Source organism: Mustela putorius, unplaced genomic scaffold (genome assembly GCF_011764305.1).
Source record: "Mustela putorius furo isolate JIRA1106 unplaced genomic scaffold, ASM1176430v1.1 tig00003942_pilon_pilon_pilon, whole genome shotgun sequence".
In the NCBI taxonomy this organism is placed as follows: domain Eukaryota; kingdom Metazoa; phylum Chordata; class Mammalia; order Carnivora; family Mustelidae; genus Mustela; species Mustela putorius.
Window position 1 is genome coordinate 14,530,078 of NW_025422087.1, and position 25,180 is coordinate 14,555,257.

The 25,180-nt window shown below is 42.7% G+C and overlaps 1 protein-coding gene across 10 annotated transcripts in view; it reads right to left on the bottom strand.

Moving 5' to 3' along the window:
* The window catches only part of ENAH (ENAH actin regulator), a 130,873-nt gene that overhangs the window by 46,679 nt on the left and 59,014 nt on the right, over positions 1-25,180 (bottom strand). For all 10 annotated transcript variants that reach the window (XM_045069755.1, XM_045069754.1, XM_045069761.1 and 7 more), the window contains exons 2-3: positions 22,871-23,036; positions 12,591-12,768 (exon numbers count right to left, since the gene is read on the bottom strand). In XM_045069755.1, the coding sequence (XP_044925690.1) occupies positions 12,591-12,768; positions 22,871-23,036 (344 nt within the window). The remainder of the gene's footprint in view (positions 1-12,590; positions 12,769-22,870; positions 23,037-25,180) is intronic.

Below are 25,180 nucleotides of genomic sequence, written 5' to 3' on the forward strand. Positions count from 1 at the left end.
AAGTAGGCAGAGAAGCAGGCAGAGAGAGTGGAGGAAGCAGGCTCCCTGCTGAGCAGAGTGTCCAATGCAGGGCTCGATCCCAGAACTCCGGGATCATGACCTCAGCCGAGGGCAGAGGCTTTAACCCACTGAGCCACCCAGGCGCCCCTTAAATTGTATTTTTAATATTTATTTTAATCTTTAGGTTTCTATTATTCTACATTCTTCATTAGACATTTTTCATGTTAAATCTGAATCTTTTAACTACTCACCCTCTAAAAGTAAGGTGTAAAAGCAGCAGCAATTCATTGTTGTTTACAAACAAAATGGGGGTTCGGGGGTCTTCAGTACCAGCAAGAGCCTGGAAGGAAATACCATGAAACGCCAGGACAGCCTGAGGGAGCCCAAGGTCCCTGCGATGTGCTGTGTGACTGTGGAGTTAGGCCTTGTACTGTCTCCTCAGAGTTAGGGGTCTGCCTCGCTGGACTTGAAGATGCTCAGAGGTAACATCTGTGCCACTTTCACATCCTAATGCAAGCAACCAGCTTGGCACGGAGTAACTGATATATTTGTTTAGCTCAAGTGATTTTTCACAGAATCCACTCAAATTAAAGAGCTTGTAGAAGGTATACTGTGTGCTAGCGGTCATCTAAGTACCTTTACTTCAATCCATCTAAATGATGCAAATGGGTAAGATGAATATGAGAACAAATCAATCTGTACATAATTTTATTAAAAAGGAGAGATACATGAGACCAAAAATATTTAAACAAAAGTCAGGGAAATAAAACTGGTCTTAAATTTAAAAACAAAAAAACAAAACAAAACAAAACAAAAAACCCTTGGTGTGGATGTATCTGAAGTTTTTAATGGACTGTAACGTTGGGATCCCATGAGCCTCCAGGAAAGAGGGAATTCTTTAAAAACAAGGAAGCAGCCTCATCCACAGCCATTACCCAACACGAAGAAATTCAGGTGAGGGCAAGTTCTTTGCTTAGTCCTTAGGACCAAGAGCCATCAGAAGGCAGTACACAGGAGCAACCCTTCAAGGGAGGCAGGACCGCAGAAACCAGAGCTATCCTGAGAAAGGCAGTCTGGCCATGCATCCTCTTACCATGTACCCTCCTAACAAGCTTACCCGGAGCTTGCGTGTAAGCAAACCCACACTCCACACACCGGCTGCCATTGCTCTTCATAGGAAGGTGAAGTGCACAAGAAACACCGGTGGGACGTCTAGATAACACTCACTCAAAATCATACTGTACTGAGTAGAGGGGAAGTTTTGGCAGAAAAATAAAAGCTGCACTAACAGACAAGGTGGGATCACCACGGTCCTGAATAGCCCCACTGTGCTGTTCGGGGGGATACGATACTTGAAAACAGAACCACACTCTGCAAACGGAAGCAGATGTGTTTCTTTACAAATGAGGAGATGTCATTCAAGCCGAATTCCCCAAAGAACAGCATGGATCCCGCTGGAGTGGAAAAATAGTTATGGTTTCCTGTGAACAGAATTCTAGACATGCTGACATCCACTCATGGAAATAATGCTACCAGGTACTATTACTGCATTAAATACACTTGAGAGCTGTTTATAGATCACATCTTAGTCCAAATTAGCAGGCAATAGGTCAGCAGAGATGCTTTGAGTAACTTCATCTGTTTGTGCCAAGAGAATCTGCTAGTAAAGACTAGCATTGTCACTAACTTCGGTTCTACCAAATTTATTTATTCAATCCAGAAATTAAAAGTTTAAAGTGTTCTGAGAAAACACAAAGTTCCTCAGTGGTGAAAGCAGCAGCAGAAAAAGACGCGGCCCAGGATGCAGGGGGCTGTTTGCTGAATGTACAGTCCAGAGGGGCCAGAGCCCAGGGACCAAGAGCCACATGAAGGAGCTGCTTTGTTCTAAGAACAATGGAAAGCAAGCAGAACGCTATCTGGTGCCCACGATAGCAGGACTGTGAAAATCTCCAGTGCTCCACATCAATGCAAGGTCTCCCCCTCCAGTAGTACTTGTAAAGAGACCAGAGACCCACTTCCTGGTAATTAATGTCACTCATTCAGTTGACATCCTCAAATTGGGATGTACGCTCCTAAGGCTTAAATATATGAAGACTAGGGACTCTAAATCTGAGTAAGAAAAGGTAATTCTTATGTTTAGCACAGCATTATCACAGTAAAGACCATGCATTTCTTCCTACGTGAACAACACTGTCATAACCAAATACTCCCGAAAATTTCAGAAAACAGAAGCCGTTTGTTTTCTGGTGTGAATTTTCTCAGAAATTGCAAAAGCCCACAGAAACAGCAGGTCTACCTTATGAGAACTATTTTCAGTGTCTTCCCATGAGCAGCTCGCTGTGTTCATTCTACCTCACAATCACCACTCTGTCCCTCTGGTGGGACACACGCTACCAGGGAGACCTTTCTGACTTCTGTCTTCTCTACCGAATTCACAGCCTCTTAAGGTCCACAATTTTGAATTACTCATTTTTGTTTTTCTCATGGCACGTAACACAGAACCTTAATAAGAGTGTAAACGATTCAGTTACCTGTAGCTTCTCCTCTTTAGAGCACGAGACCCACCTACCTCTTGGGTATTTTCTAGGAGTTAACAAAACAATGTTCTTGATACAATACCGACTTCAAAGATACTACTATTTAATACCATCTCCAAAAGAGACTGATTAGAATTTTTCTGTCTTGCTATTAAAACACAGAAACAGAAATGTCCAATGTTCACTCAGAGACAGCAATGTAAGCAAGCTCTTTGCTGAATGCAAACACAGACAAACCACAATACACCATCTCACCTACAGACCAATACAGGGCAGTCCAAAATCCAGCTCTAAGAATGGCGGGGCAGCTCTGCTGCCCCTGTGTTGTGACTGGTGTCAGCAGAGAAGTAGGTCCTACAAGTCAGTTCTCACCATCAATGAAGAGCAAGGCGGAATCTGTTCTATCAGAGCTGCTCCCTACTCCCTACATCCTTATTTAAAGATGGAAAAATCTAACAAAACAGGTAGCAGAATTTCTGACATCCAGCAAATACTTCTCCAATTTATGGGCAACAAACAGGACTAAATTTCAGGAATACAAGTAAAGGGACTATATAATTACCACTCTGCTGAGGTAAAGTGTGCAAATAATCGAGGATGACATCCCAGATCACGGCAGCGCCACTCATTAAATTTTAAACTGTCTGTAAAGTAAGCTGAGAAACATCATCCCCAGCCAGACCTGAGTCAGACCTGACAAGAGGTCCCGCCACCAGAGAAACAGAGAAACAAGAATGACAGGCAGAGAGAAGAGCGTGTCTGACAACAAACTTCAGGCCACGGGCACCTTCCATAAGACTATGACATGCAGATTCAACAGAAAAATCTTGTCTCTTGTAGTTATTCGGTCACATCCTTCTGCAGCGGGACCAGCTCCAAGTCCGCACGGTAAGACTAACGCCGCCACGCCCATGAACAATGCAGTGTCAGACCTGAGTCACAGCCACACTTAAGTGCTTTCCCCAAACAGCTAGCCATCTGGAACATCAAAGTCTAGCAGCAAATATTTTCAAGTACATTTATTACAAATCATTATCTCCGGATTATAGAAACATGTAATTCAACTATTAGAACATCACAGTGGAAATCACAAGAGAAGTCACAAACGTACCAATGAGAAACCAGAACCTGAACTTCTAAGAGGCAGAGCTCACACAGCCACAGGGGTTATTAGTGTTGGAGAGAAGATGGTTCCAAATCTATTGCTGGGCAATTTTTAAACCTGCAGCAGGAAACAGACCCCCATTCTCTCTCCTGCTGACAGGTGGTGACAATCCGGACAGGAGTGAGGTCTGCAGTCTGCCCACCACAGGACAGGCCCAGCCTGGGAGTCATCCTGATGGGGAGGACAGAAGACGCAGAATAGAGGGAAGAATAATGACAGAAGAAAGGCTCCTCTGTTGTAAGCAAAGCTAGGCTTATCTTAAAGACACAGAGTCTTAAAGAGATAGAAAATATGGAACCTCAATTGTCAACCATTAAGAAGACAAGAGCTCTTTGCTAGGCTGCCTGGAGAGGATAAAAGCCATTGGAAATTCTCTCCTCAGTCAACAGTGCTCCTGATGATTAAGGAGGGCAGTCATCCTCAAAGATTCTGGTCCCGGCCCCCTCATACTCTTAAACATTATTAAAGACCCTGAACAGCTCTTGTAAAGGTGAGTCATAGCTGCTGTTATTTGCTGTATTAAATAAACAATATTCTTCCAGTTTTAATCTCCAGTAATTCATTTTAAAAATAGTAATTCTTTTCCAAAACAAAATTATTTCCCAAATAAAAAATATTACTATCAGGATGACATGGATTTATATTTTTACAAATCTCTTTAATGTTTGGTTTAGTGAATACACCTGGCTTATTTTATTTGCTTTTGCATTCGGTATGTTACAGCACCTTGCTTTGGCTGAAATAGAAGAAGGAAAAAGGAGAGCCTTACAGACTCCCTGGAAGGGTCTAGAAGAGGGTCCTCAAGGATCCCTGGAGCACACTTCTTAAATCCTGAATAAGGGCTTTCAACTCAAGATTTCTGATGTTGCAGGTGGCTTGGCCCAAAGAAAATGAGATATGGAGAGCAGTTAGATAGAGACCACAATCCAGGGATGGCATTGCTTCTTGGCCTTTTGGCCAAAGATCAAGTGCAGAATCCAGGGATGGCATCAACCCCTCCGATGACAAGGGGATGCTGAGGGCATCTACAAACCACTAGTGGAAGCTACAAGGTAAACCACTCATTCAAACTGTCCTGACCAAGAACTAGCAACAGAGTAATTCCAAGTATGACTCACCACAAATACTGGAGGATCAAGCTATCCTGAACAAATGAGAAGGATGTAATACCTTAGTGTTTACCACTGGCACTAATCCAGTCACTTTCTAGTCCCAGAACTTCAAGATAGCTCTTGCAGGTGAGGCCAAGGGAGAACCAGCGAGAGGCAGCCTTCCAAGGGAATCTGGGTCTGGTGTAGCCACTAAAAGTAATGATGCCTATGCTCCATCCTGGGGAGAACAGAGATCCATCACCCAGGTCACTTTCCAGAAGCGCTCAGTGACCCCTGGAAGCCCAGCTGAGAAAGGGAGAGACATGGGTGGGAAACTAAGGCTTGGAAGTATGATGGGTAGGACACAGGAACTAGAAGCCTGAATCAGCAGCTCCTGACCTGTTTCACAGCTGAAAACCCTTTTATTACTTTAACTAACTCCCTTGGACTAGACATTAGGAGCGAGCCTGTGCAAAGAACCTTTCCCAAGTAATCAGACATGCAGCTGGTCCTGTTTTCAATTCAGGTCCTGGGACTATTTAAACTTTTCTTATTGGCATCTTGGCACAATCACATAATCACAAAAAGATCCAAAAATTCCTTAAATGTCAGTAACAGTAGATCAGAATTGCTGATAGGTTTTAAGCGGAGTATCTCTACAAAGAGCTGGTAATTTTTAGTCCCAAGTAAAAAAACTTAGTATTTGAGTTAGTGGTGTAACATCACCTATCACTAGAATGTATGGTGTACTGTTCGGTCAGCTTTCCAAACCGAGGGAGATCATCTCACAACTACTTGTTGTGTGGTAGACTTGTGGGTAACAAACTGAAAATCACTATTCTAACATGAAAGAAATCATCTTCCTATTCATGTTATACTCATGTTAACTCTGTCAGTAAGTTACTGAACTGGGGCACCCGATGGCTCAGTCTGTTGAGCCCAAACCAAGTCATGATCCTGGGATTGGGCCCCACGTTGGGCTGTGCTCAGCAGGGAGTCTGCTTGAGATTCTCTCCCTCTCCCCCTCTCTCTAATAAATAAGTAAATCTTCAAAAATGTTGGGGCTGAACGCATTTGCTCTCTAATTTCATTTTCAAGTCTGTAGAAAAAATTAATAGTTTCTTTGCCTGAAGACAAAACTGTCTATGTACCTTCCTTTCTGAAACCTGGACTCAGATTCACAGTAAAAATCGACTTTATGTTGAACTATGTTTTCACTCCAAAGCTAACGGTCATACCACGTCTCCCACAGACGACGTCCTCGCCCGCAGAGCTCTGCCAAGGTCCTGTAAAATGGGCAGCCAGAAGTCCTTCTCAAGGAAAACAGGCACCTAAGGGGGTGAAGCACTAGAGTATTGGCTTCCCGTGCACTCACCTGACTCACTGTTGTCATGCTCCCGTCTCAATTTCCCCTCTGTTCTCGTGATTTCTGTCTCCACGAGGCATCTCATGCTTGTCCCCCTCGCCTCGAGGAGCTCCCTTTTCAAACCACTGCCACTTTCTTAAGTACAGCTTCTTTCCCCTCGCGCCTCCTGCTCAAAAACTCCACTAACTCCGTGTCTCCCAAAGGCCCTTCTTGATCAGACCTAGCTTCTGACTTTGTCCCCAAAGGACAAAACAGGCAAACAGGGCTCACTCCTTCCCCTCCCGTTCTGCCATCTCCCAGCTCCTTGTGCCTACACTTCATTTACCTTCCTAAATCAGCTCCAAAAGCCACCTCATCAACACCTGCTCAGCGGCCCCTCTGCAGACACCTCATTCCCCTTCAGACAGGACTTCATCTCTGCCTCAGCCGGGGCCTTCTTTCAGGGACGATGGGTGTGTCTTCTCTCCCCTCCAAGATAAGAACCCCTGGACAGGAGATCTGAGTGCATTCAGATGCACCCAAACAATGGAGGAATTAACTTCCTCTGAGGAAAAAAAAAGGAACAAGGCAGGTCTTCACCAGGGAGTGAAGACAAGGAAGAGGCTAAAGAAAACCAAAGTCCTTCCTCGAAGCAAGTTAACCCATATTGCAAAATTTTCCAGGTGTTTATAAAGATTAGCATTCAAAAACAACATCTTATAGCTTTGTAATACTAATGTCTTCATCTCATTGAATTCCCAGCATGATCTCCTAACATGGTCTCCAAAGGAAACAGTGGTAGAGAAGTTAAGAGAAGGCACTCGGCCACCACAGGAAAGGACAGCATTAGAGAAGTTAGAGAAGGTACCTGGACACCACAGGAAGAGACTGGCTCTGACTCCAATTACAAGTGCTTTCCACTAAATGAAAGACCTTGAAATCTTACTAAAATACATGAGACAAAAAGTAAATGAAAGCTCTTTTCTTTCCTATTTTCTGGCCCCAAAGTGACTTTCCCCAATGATGCCGACTTGAAAAGCAGAGAAACAGCCTTTACCACAGCTGTGCCTCCCCCTCTGGGGCTATGACCCAAGGGAAGTCCTCAGGGTCTTGCCAGTCTCTGTAACTGGAGACACAGCTCCAGCAGATCAAGCCCCCGTGCCTGTGAAGACTGTGAACCTACACGTGGGGGAGAGTACGGAAGAGGTAAGGATAAAAGCAGGACGTGACCGGACCCACGGAAAGCCTGTCCCACCCACCCGACCCCCCCGGACCCCCAAACCTGTTACTCACTGCATCCTGAGGAGCAGCTAACACTGTCTGTCTCGAAAGAGGACTTTAGTAAGGTAAGTTGATTGGGGAAAACTCAGTGAAAATTACTGTCCAAAAGACAAGCTCTGGGATTCTTTCTAGGTCCGATCTCATAGGATTTTATGAAGGCCTTAATAAAGTGCTCCAAATGTAGCATGTCCAGAATCAAACCCGTGACCCAGGGCCCAGAACCACAACCGCCCCTCTCCTCCTCTGGCTAACACCATTTTTGCCGGTGGCCTAGATGGTGCTCAGTGGCTGGAGGGACACGTCTGTAATCACCTCACAGCACCCCTGCCTCCTTCCTGGCCTGCCCATCACAGGTCACCGACAGAGATCCTAAATGCGATTTTTTTTTAAATTTTATTTATTTGACAGAGAAAGAGAGAGAGCGCGCACACACGCACACACAAGGGGAAAGACAGGCAGAGGGAGAAGCAAGCTCCCTGCCAAGCAAGCAGCCCAATGCAGGACTCGATCCCAACACCCCAGGATCATGACCTGAGCGAAGGCAGACCCTTAGTCCACTGAGCCCCACAGGTTCCCCCACCTAAATGGGATCCTATGCAGTGGTCTAGCTGTGGGCCCCAGGGCAGGTCGCATAACCTTCTGTAAGCCTCACTCTTCTAAGAGGAAGACACCCCCAATGCTGCAGGGTTATCATAAAGACCATTAGTGATATGCATGCCTAAGAAGGACCAGGCATACAGCAGACACCTAATAAACAGATCATCGTTCCTGCCTCAGACAGGCTTTATGGACAAAATGCAACAACACCCTCGAGGACACAGCAGCCAGAAGTAAAAGCATCACCTCCTCCTTCCATGATGGTTCCATTTCAGGGTGCCACCTTTCTCAACCGTGGCATCACAGCATACCCTAACCAGGCCAGACCTGGGGCGCATGCTAACCTGCTAACCAGCCCACCACGTCCGTGCTAGAGCACACACTTGCTCACAGAACGTGCTCCTGGCCCCCTCACAGGTGGCATCTCCCCGACCCGGCAGATCCGGCGCCTTGCCATGCACAGCCCTCAGCGGGACACAGGCCCCTCCCGGCCTTCCCTGCTTTCTCTCTCAGATCTCTCTCCTCTGTAAATTCTCACACCTAGGCCACAACACTGCCTCTCAGTTGTTTCCCATTGTTTCCCAATGGCCCCTCAGACCTCCTACCACGGCTGAGGCCTACACATTCTTCAAATCATACCTCCAGCATCATCTGCTGTTCGAATCTCCCTCGGACCCCAGAGTTTTCTTCGGTACTCCCCAGTCCTTGGTGCACACCTCACTCATGGCATCCCACACACTGTATCCTAATGTGCTGATCTTGTTTCCAGTGCCCCAGCCCTGCTGAAAGCCTGGAGGACAAGGGACAGCCTCAGCCTGTTAGCATCACTCCCCACGCCTGCACAGGGCCTAAGCTCAGAGCACACTGGATGGCATCTGTGATAGGACCTCAATATTGGTCCCATGAAACATGCGATCTGCAGGACTGAAAAATAAATGTCACTATTAACTTAAGATATTTCTAGGAACTTTTTGAGATTTCTAAAATCCAATTCATTCTAAAACAGATCTCCAAAAGATTGAAAAATGCAGAGATAAATTCATATAAATGCTCATACTGAAGGTATATCAGACCAAATTTCCAGTAAGAGTAGTTAATGGACTCTCTATATAATAATATTTTTAAAATCTAAAGAAAAATTTAAACATGAGAATCACATTGTGTTCTCTTCTTCAAGCTATAAAATATATCTTATAGCTATAAAATAAATGTAGCAAAAGCAGTCTTAGCTAATGGTAAAATATTTTAAGGTTTTCCCTCTATAAAAATATGCTTAATCTTGGTCAAGAAGAACAAAAGTCGAATACACTTACTGGCTATGCTTATAATTTTTCTTTTTAAAAGAGAATTTTAAAAATTATTTCCTATTTTCAAATATCCTCAACCTTTCTCAAAAAAAACTGCAAATTTACCTCCACTAATCATCACAAGACTAACTTTACATTTTATATAATCCACAACTATTTATCTGCAAAACTGTTATAAATATACTTAACAACACAGAAATAAAAAATATCAGTCTGGATAATGCCATCCGAATGTAAGCATTTAAATTTAAAAATCAAGTCTATCATTAGAAAAAGGGAAGAGATACACTGTAGCATTTGGTACAGAAGAAGGAAGGCTAATTCAACTCTCTTTAAAAAACGTTAGAACATGTGATTTGTGGTTTTAAATTCCAAATATAACTAGCTGTATTTAGCACCTCCTGTACTTTCCAGTATATTAGATAATTGCACACCAAGTTAAAAACAAAATAAAGGAAAACATTCCTACCACCCTCCCTTTTCATAAAAGAGATGGAAATATCACACACACACACACAGAGTACCTTATGAAGGTCAGTATGAATAGCCCCAAAGAAAGTAGTTTTTTCTTCATTTAAAAAATGTTTGAGGATTTAGAGAACTCAGGGACAAGGGAGAGGTGAAGGGAGAACCAAGCGATTATGGGTTATGGGTTTTGGCAAAACAGACGGGCTAGTACCTTCAGCCCCTGCTCTGGAGAGCCGCATGCTGCCTGGGCGGCTTGGGCTCTGAGCCCCCAACAGTCAGAGTGGCGCCACGGTTTTGCATGTGAAGATGTTGAGGTTCTCAAGAAGATTCTGTCTGAATAAAGGTGTGCGTGACTTTAAAAACCTAAAAATCACTCAGAAGGATAAACCAACATTCATGGATAACACTGCTATTAGCAGCTTAAAAAAAAACAACAACAACAAAACAAAATGAACAGAACTATTCAATATTGGAAAATGGTTTTACAACGTGGCAAATCATTAAGCAGCAGGAAAGACTTATGTCTGCAGTCACTTCAGCTTTAGGAGTGTTTGTTTCTGCTGTTTCTGATCAGAGGTTCACTGGGTATATTGTTTGCTTAGGGAGGGGACACACAAGTTAGGCTTTCCCAACGTGGTTTTGGCAGGAAGACAAAAGATGATTTCAGTAAGGAGCTGGCTGTGAGCCTGAAGCAAACAGCTGTGGAAGGGAAAGGCACGCTCAAGATGAGAGGTGACATTACCGGGTACGTTTGTTTAGGTGGATGGGACAGGCCCACTAAATAACCCCAGGGACGGGAGACACATGTATCCTACTGTGCAGAACTACAGAGAAAACGGTAGCCTTCTGATTCTCAGCGTCTGCCTCCTCCTGTGCCTCCACTTCCAAGTCAGTTAATGCCATCAAAGATCAGAAATCAGTTTACTACAGTAATTTATGAGAAGTCATTTTCTAAATAAACCCTCTCCCAGGCTTTGTCTTCTCTGAGGAAACCAAATCCTCTCTGCAGGGAGCCGGTTAAGCCAGGCCCACCTGTTCCACCACTATCCCCCTCCCCTCAGCCCCACATGACAGGCCCAGGCTGTGACACAGAAGAGAACAAATGTCAAGATCATCTAAGAAGAATCTGTTACATTTTTCTGCCTTACCAAATGTTCATGGCTAGTGAGATGATGGGCGAAATTTCCCCACTTGCCAAACTTTCTAGAATGTGGAAACTACAAGAGAATGTAACAGCGTTTCTCCACACTAAGACTCATTGATTTCAAAAGATGGAGATCAGAAGGAAAAACATGAGCATTTGCATTCTGAAAGCAAACTGTAGGACTACACAGGATAAAAGCAATCCTTTCCACTGGGTAAAAACAAATCAATGACAAAATGATAAACAATCATTTTAACCACGTTAGTAACATTTAGTTCCTAAAATCCAGGGACACTCTTTTGAAGGTTCAGAAATAAAAATGCTAGTTTGTTTCAAACATGGGGAAGCCAAAAGTCAGTGTCATATATACACATATATACACCCTCTACACTTTGGGCCTTTCATCATTTGGTGTGCAGCTGGCCTCCCTGTAGGGATACTGAGCCACAATTCTAGTCTCTCTGCTACAGTGAGACCACAACAAAGGGGACATTCTACCCCTGCAGCAAAAGGCAGACAAGAGACAGGCATGGGGGCACTCAGACAATCTATACCTGAGACATGCACATCCCAGGGCTTCTCTAGGCTCTGCACTTACAGATGAACCAGGAACTCCTGAGGCTTCTCAAGACAGAGAAGATATAAGAGCTATGTACCAATTCTTTACAGAAATCTTCATTTCCTCAAAAGAGCTCATATAAACCAACTACAGGCATAAAAAGGTGGTTTTGGCAAGATTCCCATATGTCTTCTTACTCTGTAATTCATGTCTGAAATAGACTAAGCCTTCAACCCTTCTTAGAATAAGACATGGTATAAATAAAATTTAACATCTCGGTAACAGGTTTTGAAACTCTACACCTTAACAAGGTATCAAAAATGAATCTGTCTCTCCTCTTAAAATATATAAATACATTTTTCTTAAGGCACATTTGTATATTCAACATCACTACTAAGCACACAACAAAAGCAAGAGAGATCATATTTACATTATTTTACATAGAACTGATTTTTAGAATATAAAATCTCTCTCCCTAAAGAGTTCACCACACACTGGCGTATTTGTTTTCAATTTTGTGAACCAAAACTAAAATACAGTTCATCTCTGATACATACACAGATTTAAATCCTGTGTTTTCAGGGAATCATTTCTGCTTCTCTTTTTTTAACCACCACACCGTGTCAGAGCAGAGGCAATTCATGGCTCGCACCACCTGAGGGCGCTCCTAAAATCTTGAAACAACTTTCAGAATCCAGTTCTCACAAATGAGGATGAAGGAAATCCAGTCCTACTTGAAGTTCACAGGCTCAGCAGTGACTTAAAACACGTGTTTCAGAAAACATGCGTTTCTTCGTACAAGGGCGAGATGATAAACACCCATAATTTATCTCCACTGCATGTTCTCTGAGCCTCACACCACGCAACAAAGGCTGAGGTTCTAGAGGAGGAAGAGCAGAACTACCTTCGAAGCAGTTAAAAACTGACTGACTACCCAGTATCATGAGATCATCCCTCTAGACCGTATGCTTATCATCAACAAGCCAAAGCTTACATTTCTGTAGAGAACAACAGAAATTCGGGAATTACTTCAAATACATTTTACACACACATATACACGGCACTTGGCGAAAACAAGGAAACCCGGACACCGTACCTGTTTCCTGGGAATTCAACACCTCTAAGGCGTGCATCATGGCACTTGCGAAGACATTGGCATCCTCCTTGCTGCCAAAGTTGAGGCCATACACCTGTCGAGCATCTCGCCACTGGTGGAAGGTCTGTGTAGCCTGATTGTACTTCAACCCCTTGGGGATGGCACAATTTATCACCACCTGAAAGATACGGATGCCCCACAGAGTCAAACTGATATTCAGAAGAATCAACGGACCCTGACTGAGTGTTCTCATTCAAACCTGGTCCTTGTGGGCCTTGACCAAAAAGAAAAAAAAAAAAGGTTAAAAATCATTCTCTCAGGTAACATCAGTCCACAGAAGTCACAGTCTGATAGAAGGTAAGCTGTCTGATGTTACAAAGGTCTGCCTTAAAATAGTTAAGTCGGCAGAACAACAACAAAAAAAATCGCCACCCTCATTAAATACATTTTAACAAGCTCATTTAAGTATTACACATTCAGAAAGCATATGAAACATAAGCAGTGAAGGCAGCCAGAATCATGATCAAGAAAAAGGAATGTTAACACCAGAAACTTCCTTTGTAACTACTCCACCTCCCCAAAGGTACTAACCACAGTTCCAGACTCACAGATCAGTCTTGCAGGCTTCTGCATTTATGTAATAAGCAGAGCTACGCGGTATGTATGTCACATGCCTGCTCTCTGTCCCTCACCACTGTTTACGGGAATAAGCTCTCTGTTGCATGCAGCTCCGATTTATTCTTTTTTTTTCTTTAAAGATTTAATTAATTTAGTTATTTAATAGAGACCGCACAAGCAGGGAGAGAGGCAGGCAGAGGGAGAGGGAGAAACAGATTCCCTACTGAGGAGGGAGCCCGATGCGGGGCTCAATCCCAGGACCCCAGGATGATGACGTGAGCCGAAGGCAGGCGCTTCACCAACGGAGCCACCCAGGCACCCCATCTCTGGTTTCTTCTTTATCACTCTCTGCGGTGTTCCATCTTATCAACCACGCTTATTTCCCCATCCTCCCATTCATGAACATTTGCATTACTTGCGGTTTGGGGCTATTAAATGAGTGATGTTATGAACATCCTACTTAATGTCTTCTGCTACCCATGGGCACCCCTTCTGCTGGCCGTATACCCAGGAGTGGCGCTATCATGGCCAAAGACATGCTCAGCTTCAGCAAACAGCTCCCAGCAGCCCTGCAGATCCATTCTATCAATCTCTGCTTCCACGGCAGCGTACAACAGCTTGTGTGAGCACACACACAACATTACAACTGAACGGTCCATCTTTATCTGAGCACTTCTGGTAGGTATGAATACCACACCATCCTGTTTCTAATCTGCATATCCCTGATTATGAGATATAGTACTGATTCGTGTTCTAACAGCTGCATGGATTACCTTCTTCAATGCACACCTGCTTAAACTACATCTCTTGCCGTTTTTCTACTGAGCTGTCCATCTTTTTCTCTATTGATCTGAAGAGTCCTTTATGCATTCTAGATGGGACCTCACCCTGGGTTATCCAGGCTGCAAATAGCTTCCCCCAGGGTGCAGCCTGCCTCGTCACTCCCTGAATAGTGTCTTCTAATGAATGCCAAGTTCATAACTTTTATTCAAGTCCAAAGTAGCAATCTTTTCCTTTCATGATTAATGCTTTTTCTAACTTGTTTTAAAAGTGCTTCTCAATTCCAAGACCATGAAAATATTACCCTATTATTTTAGGAGCTTTACTGTTTTACTTTCATAGTTACATCTCCAATCCACCCAGAAAGTTTAGCCTCTGGTGTGAAATAAGGCTCAAGTTTCCTTTTCATTTCTTTATGGCCATCCAATCAATCCAGCACTATCTATTAACTGTGCCGCAGGCTTACTTTTTTCATAAATCAAGCATCTAGATGGCTGTTTTTGTTCTGCTGGTCAATATGCCTAACTTTGAGCCACCATCAGTGTCTTAATTACGTTGCTCTATCCTGAGCGTTGGCTGCCACTGGAGTATGTCGTCCTCACTCTATTGTTCCTCACTGTTGCCGTGGCTAGCCTCAATTCTCTATGTGCAGCTACAGTTTTATATGCAGACTATTAATTCTGCATGATTACACAATCTGCCTCTCTATGCTTTTCACTGGAGGGTTCAGTCCATTTATTAGTTTCACGTAAATTACATACGAATTTGGGTCTAAACCCATCCCACCTTCTTTTAGAGTGTTACTATTTATTATTACCCTTCCACTAGCTTGCTAGTTATACAAGCTTTCACTGCCTTAGAGAGTCTGGCAAGCATCAGCACCTCACTGGTACTTTTATAAAACAGATGACCACTGGGATTTGCCCATATTTACACCTGCTGCTACTTTTTAATCCTTTTGCCCTTTCCACGCTTCTGTTGGGCCCATTTCTGATCGTTTCTGCAACACTGCAGAATTTCAGTTCCTTTCAATGCAGATCTCGTGATGAATTCTCTCCTTTTGTCTGTCAGAGAATGTCTGTAATTCACCCTCATTTTCGAAGAGGATTTTTATTACATAGGTCATTGTTTCTTTCAAACCAACTGCCTTCTTGGGTTTTGATACTTCTACTGAGAAGTCAGCTGTCTGCTGCAGCATCTTCAAGCTGTTTTGTCTCCACTGGCCGCTTGCGGGTCTCACACTGCACTTAGCTTATGATGATTCTGTATGATGGGTTTATGCATGGTCTTCTCTGTATCTCTAGCTCACTTAAGGTTTACAGCATTTCTAAGCGGATGTTCTATTATTAATTTCTGAAAATTCTTTTTCATTACCTCCTCAGTTTTTCTTCTGCCCTATTCTCTCCTCTCCCCGGGCCTCTAATTACATATATATTATACTTTTTACTATGTCCACTATGTCTCTCTCTCTTTTTTAAAGGATTTTATTTGAGAGAGAGAGAGAGCGCACGCGCACATGACAACGGGGAGGGTCAGAGGGAGAAGCAGACTCCCTGCCACACAGGGAACCTGATGCAGGACTTGATCCCAGGACTCCAGGATCACGACGTGAGCCAAAAACAGTCGCCTAACCAACTGAGCCACCCAGGCACCCCCACTATGGCTCTTTTTTCTCTTAATCCCCTTCATCTCTTTCACCACCACCTACCAATCCCTCCTCCCTAAGCAATGCCCCATTTATTCTCTGGATTTATGAGTCTATTCCCGTTTTGTTTGTTCATTTGTTTAGACTCCACATGTAAGTGAAAGTATACAGTATTTGTCTTTTATTTTCTTTAGTGTTATAACCTCCAGATCCATCCATGTTGTTACCAATGACAAGGTTTCATATTCCTCTTATGGCTGAGTAATACTCTACTGTGCACATACACCCCATCTTCCTTATCCATTCGTCTATCAGCAAACACTTGGGTTGTTACTTCCACGTTTTGGCTACTGTAAATACTACTGCAATAAACATCTGGGTACATGTACCTTCTGGGGTTAGTTTTTGTTTCCCTATGTTTTTTAATGCATCCATATTTTTCCTCTCTCAGAATTTCTTAGTTTCAGTCTGAATATGTTCTTCCTCTTTTTTGGGTGGGGGACAATGGGAGAGAGCGAATCCTAAGCAGGTGGCACCTGCAGCACAGAGCCTGATGCAGGGCTCCAGCTCACAACCTCCAGATCACAAGCTGAGCCAAGCATGCCACCCAGGTGCCCCTGAATATTTTCGTCTGACCTATATTCCCTTTACTGCTTCTCTTTAGTTGGCTGGAAAACCCACCACTGAACAGTTAACAGCACCGAGCTTTCAATTCTTGAAATTTCCATGTGGTTCTTTTGTCAAGTTTCTATTCTCTGCTGAAATTCTCACCCTCATGATACTTCCTAGAATATATCGGGCATAGTTACTCTAAAGTCAATTCTGGATTCCTGGTGGGTCTGTTCTGTTACCACTTGTCTCGCCTCCTCACGCCAGACACCATGTGTGGACAACTATATGGAAATCGTGAAGCCTACAGTGATGCTCTATTTTTCCAGGAAGAGTCACATTTGCTTCTGGCAAGCAGCTAGGAAAATTAGCAATCTGAAATCAAGTCAATCCCAGAATGAATGAAGTGATTAGAGGCTGGATATCAGTTCCCATAAAGACCAGCCTCATTCTGAGGCAAACCTCTTCCCAGGGGATGGGGCTTCAGGGTCCCAAATCATGGCCCGGGGATTAGCAAGAAAGTCCTCTGCCATGAGCAGGCTCTAACTCCCAGTGCTTGTTCTGCTAGTCCCAGAAGTCAGCCGAACGCTCTGCTCAGTCCCCTCTTTCAAAACTGAGACGTGCCTCTAGGTAAATAGAGGCCCAAAGCTGGGCGCACTTCTCTGGTTCTCTCCTTTCAGATCATGGACCCATAATTCTTCTGTCACCAGGATCTCCAAACACTTTCTTCTTAGGATTATTCCATTCGATAGTGTTGGTTCTCAGAGAGAAGCTCTGTCTGTATTACCTCATCCACCAATTCCCAAACTGGAAATTTAATACGATGACCACCTAAAGACATTATGCCAAACACAAGCTGACAAATATTTTCTGACTCCACTTATTTGAAATACCTATAGTAATCAAATTCACTAAAAAGAAGAGAAAAAAAGGTAGATTGAAGGTTGCCAGGGACTAAGGAAAGACAAACTGAGCCTGTTTCACAGGTTTGGTTTCAGCATAGGAGGAAGATGAATAGCACTGACGGCTGCACACCAAGAGGAGTGAACATCACGCCACCAAACTGTACGCTCAGATGTGGGTACAATGGTCAATCTTCCATGCTGTATATTTTACAATTTAAAACATGATAGCCTCTGCCATGTGATGTTTGTATGTACCGGGGCAGGGGCCACAAATCATTATCAGAAAATTGTAAGCCCCATTTAAAAAAAATTTTTTTTATTACTATTTATCTGACAGAGAGAGAGAGACAGGAGAGCAGGAACACAAGCGGGGGTGGGGGAAGAGAGGAAAAGCAGGCTTCTCGCTAAGGGCTTGATCCCAGGACCCCAGGGTCACAACCTGAGCTAAAGGCTGACACTTAACAATTGAGCCCCTGGGCACCCTATAAGCCCCATTTTAAGGTGGATCTATTCCCTTGCTAGGCAAATAGTCTGAGAAGATGGGCAAAGAGAGCCACGTTTACTTATTCAATTGTTCAGCAACAGAATGTTACAAAAGAGGAGGAATATGCTACTTAAATCCTACTATGCACATCACTAGTTCACTTCCTCCACTGGGAGAGACTGAACATGTTGATTCAATTACTTCATTCCTTTCTAACTTTCAAGGATAGACAGCAGCGTACATAATCTCAAGAAACTTAATTTTTTAGTTATTTTTTGCATTTTATTAAGTAGGCTCCATGCCCACCATGGGGCTTGAACTCACAAAGCTGAGATCAAGAGTTGCAGACTCTACTGAGCCAGCCAAGTGCCCCTCAAAAAAAAAAAAAAAAAGAAGAAGAAGAAGAAGAAGAAGTAAAAGGGAAAGCAGATGTATTCATGTAAGACTAACTGCTTGCTCGAGGTCCACTAGGGAGGTCATCCTCAATACTCCCACTCAGGGAGCCTGAGTCTGGATGAATGCTAATGTTCCATCTTCCACGTGTTCACCCACTTCTAGCCACATCTTAGTAGAGCAAACCATGCACTGGGCATCTACCCTTCCTTGTCTTCTTGGCTCAGTATCCCATCCTGTCTATGAGGTTGTTCATGACCCTCCCTTCGCATGTTCTCAACAAAGTGACCATTCCTGTATGTATGCTTCACTGTGCTGCAAATTACATGTACCATAACTGAAACAACTCATTCTTTACTGCAACTTGCTTTCAAACCTAAGCACAGTGCTTAGAACATAATACCTGCTTAGTAAGTGTTAAGCATATTTTAATATGTATGAATGTATTATGTGTCTATTCGATTTTAAGAATGGGGGATTATTTTTTTTAATGGCTCTCACTACAGAAAATTTAGGTATTATTCAACAAAGTATAAAAAGATGTTTCTATTTAAAACAGATAACCATTAAAAAATATAACCCTGGGTGGCACAGCGACTCTTGGTTTGGGCTCCTGTCGTGATCTCAGGGTCCTGTACTGAGGTCTGTGTCAGGCTCCACACTCAGCAGGGAGTCTGTCCCTTTCTTTCTGCCCCCCTCAAAATAAATAAATGTTTAAAAAACAAAAAAAGGATAACAAGATGATCTGGAATTAAAGGAAACCAATTAGGAGCACCTGGGTGGCTCAGCTGGTTAAGCATCTGACTCTTGATTTCAGCTCAGGTCATCTCAGGGCTGTGGCTTCAAACCCCCTGTCAGATTCTCTCTCCTCCTGGCCCTCCCACCCTTAGAAAGGAGGAAAGAAAGCAAGCCAATTCTTCATTAGATTTATTCTTAGGTACATTATCATTTTTCTTATTTAGCAGTATCTTTTCTTTATAAAATTACATAGCTGACCCCCACACAACACGGGTTTAAACTGCATGGGTCCACTTACACATGGACCTTTTTTTTAAACAATCCAGTGCTGTAAATGTACGTTCTCTTCCTTATGATTTTCTTAATGGTATTTTCTTTTCTCCAGCTTACTTTATTGTAAGAATACAATGCATAACATATATAACATAGAGAACATGTGTCCATTGACTATTTATGTTATTGGCAAGGCTTCCGGTGAACTGCAGGCCATCAACAGTTAAGCTCTGGGGAAGTGCAAGGTTACACAGGGATTTTCAACTGAATGGGAGGTGGTGAACTCAACCCCCATGTTGTTCAAGAGTCAGCTGTATTTTCAGATTGTTTATTGCTACTTACACAAAAGCGCTACTGAGCTTTATAAACTGATCTTCTATCCAGCAACCATACTTGACAATGTTATTAGTTCTCATATCTCATCTGCAGATGCTCCTGGGATTTTTTATGTAGACAACCATATCACTGGGGAATAAGGTCGGCTCTATTTTCTCCTTTCCAACTTGTACCGCTTGGATTCCTTCCTCTTCTTATCACTAGGTTACCTCCCCCTCTGCACTGCTAAATGCAAATGATTAAAGCTGAAATCCCCAAGTAATTCCCGAGTCTCATAGTAATCCCCTCCAACATGATACTATCCTATAAGATGTTGGATGTATGTTTACACTCTGAGTCCTTATTAGCTTAAGAAAATACATTTTTAGGGCCGCCTGGGTGGCTCAGTAGGTTAAGCCTCTGCCTTAGGCTCAGGTCATGATCTCAGAGTCCTGGGATCAAGTCCTACATTGGGCCCTCTGCTCAGCAGGGAGCCTGCTTCCCTCTCTTTCTCTGCCTGCCTCTCTGCCTACTTGTGATCTCTGTCAAATAAAATATTAAAAAAGAAAATTCATTTTTATGCCAACTGTGCTAGAAATTATTATGTATGGATTTCATCAAATATTTTTTCTTAATCTTTTCTTGTAGGTTTTCTCCTGGCAAATTACATTAAGAAATTATCTAATGTTAAACTAGCCTTACATTACCAAGATGAAGACAAACTTTATTTGGTCAAGAGGTGATAATTTTTCCATACACATTATTGCATTTGGTCTCCTAATATCTTATGGAAGACTTTTACATCTATGTCAATGCTCATAACTGAGGCTAGCCTATAATCTTCCTCTCTCAAACTGTTCTATGTTGCAGATATCAACATTATACTAGTCTCATAAAATACTATTGTTTAGAACAGTTGGTATAAAACAGGTAATACCTTAAAGGTTTTTAGATTTTGTTCATGAAGCTCTGGATTCCCTCCCTCCTAAGTTTTTAGATTTTGGGGGTAGCCTATTAACTACTGATATATTTTATGACAGTTGGTCTGTCTTCTATTTCTCTGCCAACCCTGGTAAATTATGTTTTTCTACAAGATGATCCATTTCTTGGCTAAAGCTGTTCATAATATTGTAACTGATTTCTTTACTATAAAAACCTTTTCAATCCTAATACTGTTTATTTTTAATTTTTCATTTTTTATTTGATTCTGCCAATTTTTCCATTCAATGAAACAGCTTTTGTGTTGTCAATTTCCATTTTTTTCATTTATTTAACATCTCCAAATACAAAATACAAAAAATACAGAACAGTATTTTCCAGTTTTCAAAAAAATTAGTATTTTTAGTATTTCCTCCTGCTTTCTTTGGGTTTGTCCATCAAAGGACAGCTTACACGTTTTACTGGTTTCTAGATGTAACATCCTGTCACTCCAAAGTCTTTTCTAAAAAACAGTTTTTATCTTCATAAGGATTTCATCTTAGTGTCACAAATTACTAAGAAGTTTATTTAAATCTCCAACATTCTTTTTTTTTTTAAAGATTTTATTTATTTATTTGAGAGAGAGACAGTGAGATAGAGCATGAGCAAGGAGAAGGTCAGAGAGAGAAGCAGACTCCCCATGGAGCTGGGAGCCCGATGCGGTACTCGATCCCGGGACTCCAGGATCATGACCTGAGCCGAAGGCAGTCATCCAACCAACTGAGCCACCCAGGCGTCCCAAATCTCCAACATTCTAAGAAACATTCCATTTGTCAAAACCTAGAAGTGATAGTTTACTAATGAATAAAAATGTCAGTGTTTCATATGAAATTTTCCTGACTTATTTCTAAATTTTTTCACTCATTCAGGCATAACTGATACATAACATGTTTATATAACATAATAATATCCAGGTGTACAACATGATTCAATCTAACTATTTTTAAATAGTCATTTTCTTTTCTGCCAACTTTTAGATATTTTAGGGTTGTTTATCAGTACTATGAAATGATCAATTCATTCAATTTACCAAAAATGTCATACTGGTTTGACATGTTGTATTAAAAATGTTAAGCCATTTCACATAGCAAGTTCACTTTCTCCTCTGTAACAGCATCTTCAGGAGTGCCTGCTTTGTCTCCGGCCTGACCCATGTGGGGCCACTGTGCTGGAGGGAGAGCCCTCGACAGCACCTGGGCACCTGGGTTCCCGACCAGCAGCAAAGTTTCCTGGTACACAGACTGGGGACCAGAGAAGAGCCGCACAATGGGGCGGAGTGCGGGGGGGGCAGACCGAGGATGGAAAGAACAGGGTAGGGCAGGGTCCAGGGGGGCCAACAGAGGGAGAAGGGACCCTGCGAAGGCAGGAAGGGGGGCAGGCTGGGCACTTTGCATTAAGTAGGGGAACTGCTCTATCCGTAGGCTGACTCCTTACTGCACGCATTTCTGCGGGGTGTCCCAGGAGGGTCCCCAGTGTCTGTTAATCTCCGGACCATGGCTGTGTAAATGAAGCTGGAGACTCCCATCTTTCAGAAAGCCACAAACACCTTTGCCCCCCAGGCTGACAATGTGCAGGCTGGCATGCAGCCCTGCCCTGCACCCCAAACTGTGGTCTCAGAGCCCAACCGCTCACGGGCCCACAGCCACTGCGTGCAACCATGACGAACCTAAGTCCCTGGTATTCGCAGTTTGTAACCGCCACCCTATAACACAGGACTGCTGCAGTATCCTGCAACACACCACACCTCAGGGCATCCCAGTGGAAACCCAGTGGAAACCAAAGACCTGTCTTTGGTTAAGGACTCGGCTGGAAATCTGGTCCACTTTTCCTGCATGTGGCTAACCCTGGTTGATTCCACCATCTTACTGGAACCAAAAGTATTTCCTAAAGCTGTCCTTTAGAGAAGTTCTTGCTGCTATTAGCATAGACTTAATGCTAGTAAGACCCCTAAGTTTCCTCTATCTACTGCTCCTGGTCAAGAAATCAAGTCATCTGATAAGTGCCGTCATCCTTCTGAGAAATCCAGGGTGGGAAATGGTTAGAAGTTTAGTTTTCATCCCAGATATGCATCGTAAAAGCCTAACTCTCCCAACAACCTTGACCCTACAATTTTTCTATCACACATGAGTTCAACAGTACTTTCTGAAACTATGTACACTTTCAACTCTTTCCTCTAGCCCCACAACTTCAGCAGGAAATCAATTCCTTAGACATACAATCTGCTCCTTAATTGGTATTTCACATTTTTGTTTGTTCTAAATTTATTCCAGATTCCCAAACCTAGTTATTTGGAAGGCCAAAAGACCTGACACATGTTCATAATTTAAAGTTGTACTTATATTCTTGGGCAATTAGCTCTAAATCCTCACCCAAACGCATGACTCCTAAAAGGGGGAAACAAGGGGAAGGAAGACCGGTACCCGGTTCTCCCACACAGAGCGTGCTGACTGCACTGGCAAAGCACTACTGCAGCCCACTATTTCACAAGTCCTTTTGTAATTCGAGACAACTTACAGCAAGAATTTAATTAACAGACCCTTACCTGATGGTCCTGAATCTTCCTGCCCACCACTCGGAACGTGTTGTTGCCTGTGTGGTGATAGATGTGAACTCTGCTGAAGCCCGTGGAGCCACCAGCGGGTACCCACTTCTTGTTGGCGTCATCGTACACCATAACAGCAGCTCTTGCCTGACAGATACTCTGTTCACTGTGAAAAATAAAAGAGGCAAACTTAAGATATTTGAAATATGCTAAGTTTCCCATACAGCTATGCAGAGTTAGCAAACAATCAGTGCTTTCCTGGGTACTAGAACAAGAAAGACAGTGGCTTCCAGCCGTGATGAGCAGAATCTAATGCGGAGAAGAGACCAAAAACTGAAGTGTGGCAAGGGACCGGAGGTGGTCCGGGTCCACAAACAGCAGAAACAAGCAACACAAGAATGGTTTTCTCATCAAATACGCTGAGTATCTAACACGCTCATGAAACTGAATACAACTGCAAGTATAAATTAACCACCATTTGTTCAACTGGACATCTGTTTATAATACTGATGACCTGTGATTACCCACTCTTTACTGGCAAGATTCGTTTTACCATCAGGCTTGCTTCAAGGTCTACAAGGTCTACAAAACAAATTCTGATAAGCTCTATCTGCCCCTTGAAATACAAAACAGTTTTTGCCCACCAACAATCAGTGAATGGCAATGAGACTAAGGCCCTGTTCCCATTTGGGAAGACGACAGCCTATGTCCTCAATTTCTTCATGTAAAAATGAGATAATTTTTAAAGATCCTTCTAGATTTTTAATTCTAAACTTCATAGACAAATATTAACGGAAAGACTATTTCCATGATAGAATCTTTAAATCTCAGCTTTGTTTCAATTATCCGTTACCAAGACAGACTGAGATACATACAGAAATAAAATGCAGAGATGATCTGAATTGCATATTAAGTACTAGGTTCATCTTTTAAATATTCTATAATACTACTGGGCGAAAAAAGACTGATTTGAATTTTATTACTTCATACCATATCTTATTTTTTAGAGTCAAATTCCAAGAGTGAGCAACAGATGAAAAGATACACATCTGACACTTAAAGAGAAGTTAATGGAGATGCCCCTAAGTAGCTCATCCAACCTTATCCTTAACAAAAGCACTACTCACCTACCAATTTTAGCCTCAAAGATTTTAAACCGCTAATCACATCAGTTCTTGGCCAATACCCTCAAAAGCAAAAAATCCCTTTCAGACCCTCCCCTCTTACACTCCTCCCCCATTCCTCAACAGCCTGTGGTTTACTCGTCACATGACTTGATGACAGATGATCAGGGCGAGACCCACAGGGGTCACAGGACTGAGTGACAACGGTAACTTCAGAACAGTGAGGTCATCATTATTTCTAATTTTCCATCAGAGAAACTTTACAAAAACTAACTCATAACAATGTATGTACAACACAAACACTGAAATAGAGTGGTACTGTCTAAATTTTCATGTTGCACTGAAATTTCTTGGTACACTAGTCCTGGGAATAAAAGCAAGTTAATGACAAAGGCGAGAATTATTTCTAAAACAACTGATTAAAGAGCATTTGTCAGCACAGAAGTTGAAATCTCTTCATTACTCACAACAGAAATACTTGTGAAGTGACAGCATGTTCAGGACCTCACACAAAGATTATGTGAAAAAAGCTAAGGCAAAGTGCCCCTTACAGCAAATAATTCAAGAAATCTACTAATAATCATAAATAACAAAACAGTATTTTCCAGTTTTCAAAAAAATTAGTATTTTGGACACACGTTTCCTGAGGATTTGTAATTCAGTTTCTCCTCCAGAAGTCCCAGTGGGATCACAGAAACCAAAGCAATAAACCCCCATTTGCTGTAAACTAAGTCATTCCATGACTAAAAACAAAACAAAACAAAACCCTTTTTTTAAAAAAATATTTTATTTTTTTATTTGACAGAGAGAAAGATCACAAGTAGGCAGAGAGGCAGGCAGAGAGAGAGGAGGAAGCAGGCTCTCTGCTCGGCAGGGATGCAGGGCTCGATCCCAGGACCCTGAGATCATGACCTGAGCTGAAGGCAGAGGCTTAACCCACTGAGCCACCCAGGCGCCCCAAAACCCTTTTTAATATACATAGGAAATCTAAAATCAAGAGAGTTCGACATAATGTCCCCACTGTTTCCTCCATTTTTTTCCACCATTGCAATGGAGTGGGCAGCTCAAGACATTCCACACAGTGAAGTACAAAGTTAACTCAACAGCTTCAAATCACCCTTAATCAATCAATATAGCTACAAGCTACGTAGCAATCAAGTGTCTGGTCACTTCCATTGCCCAGGGA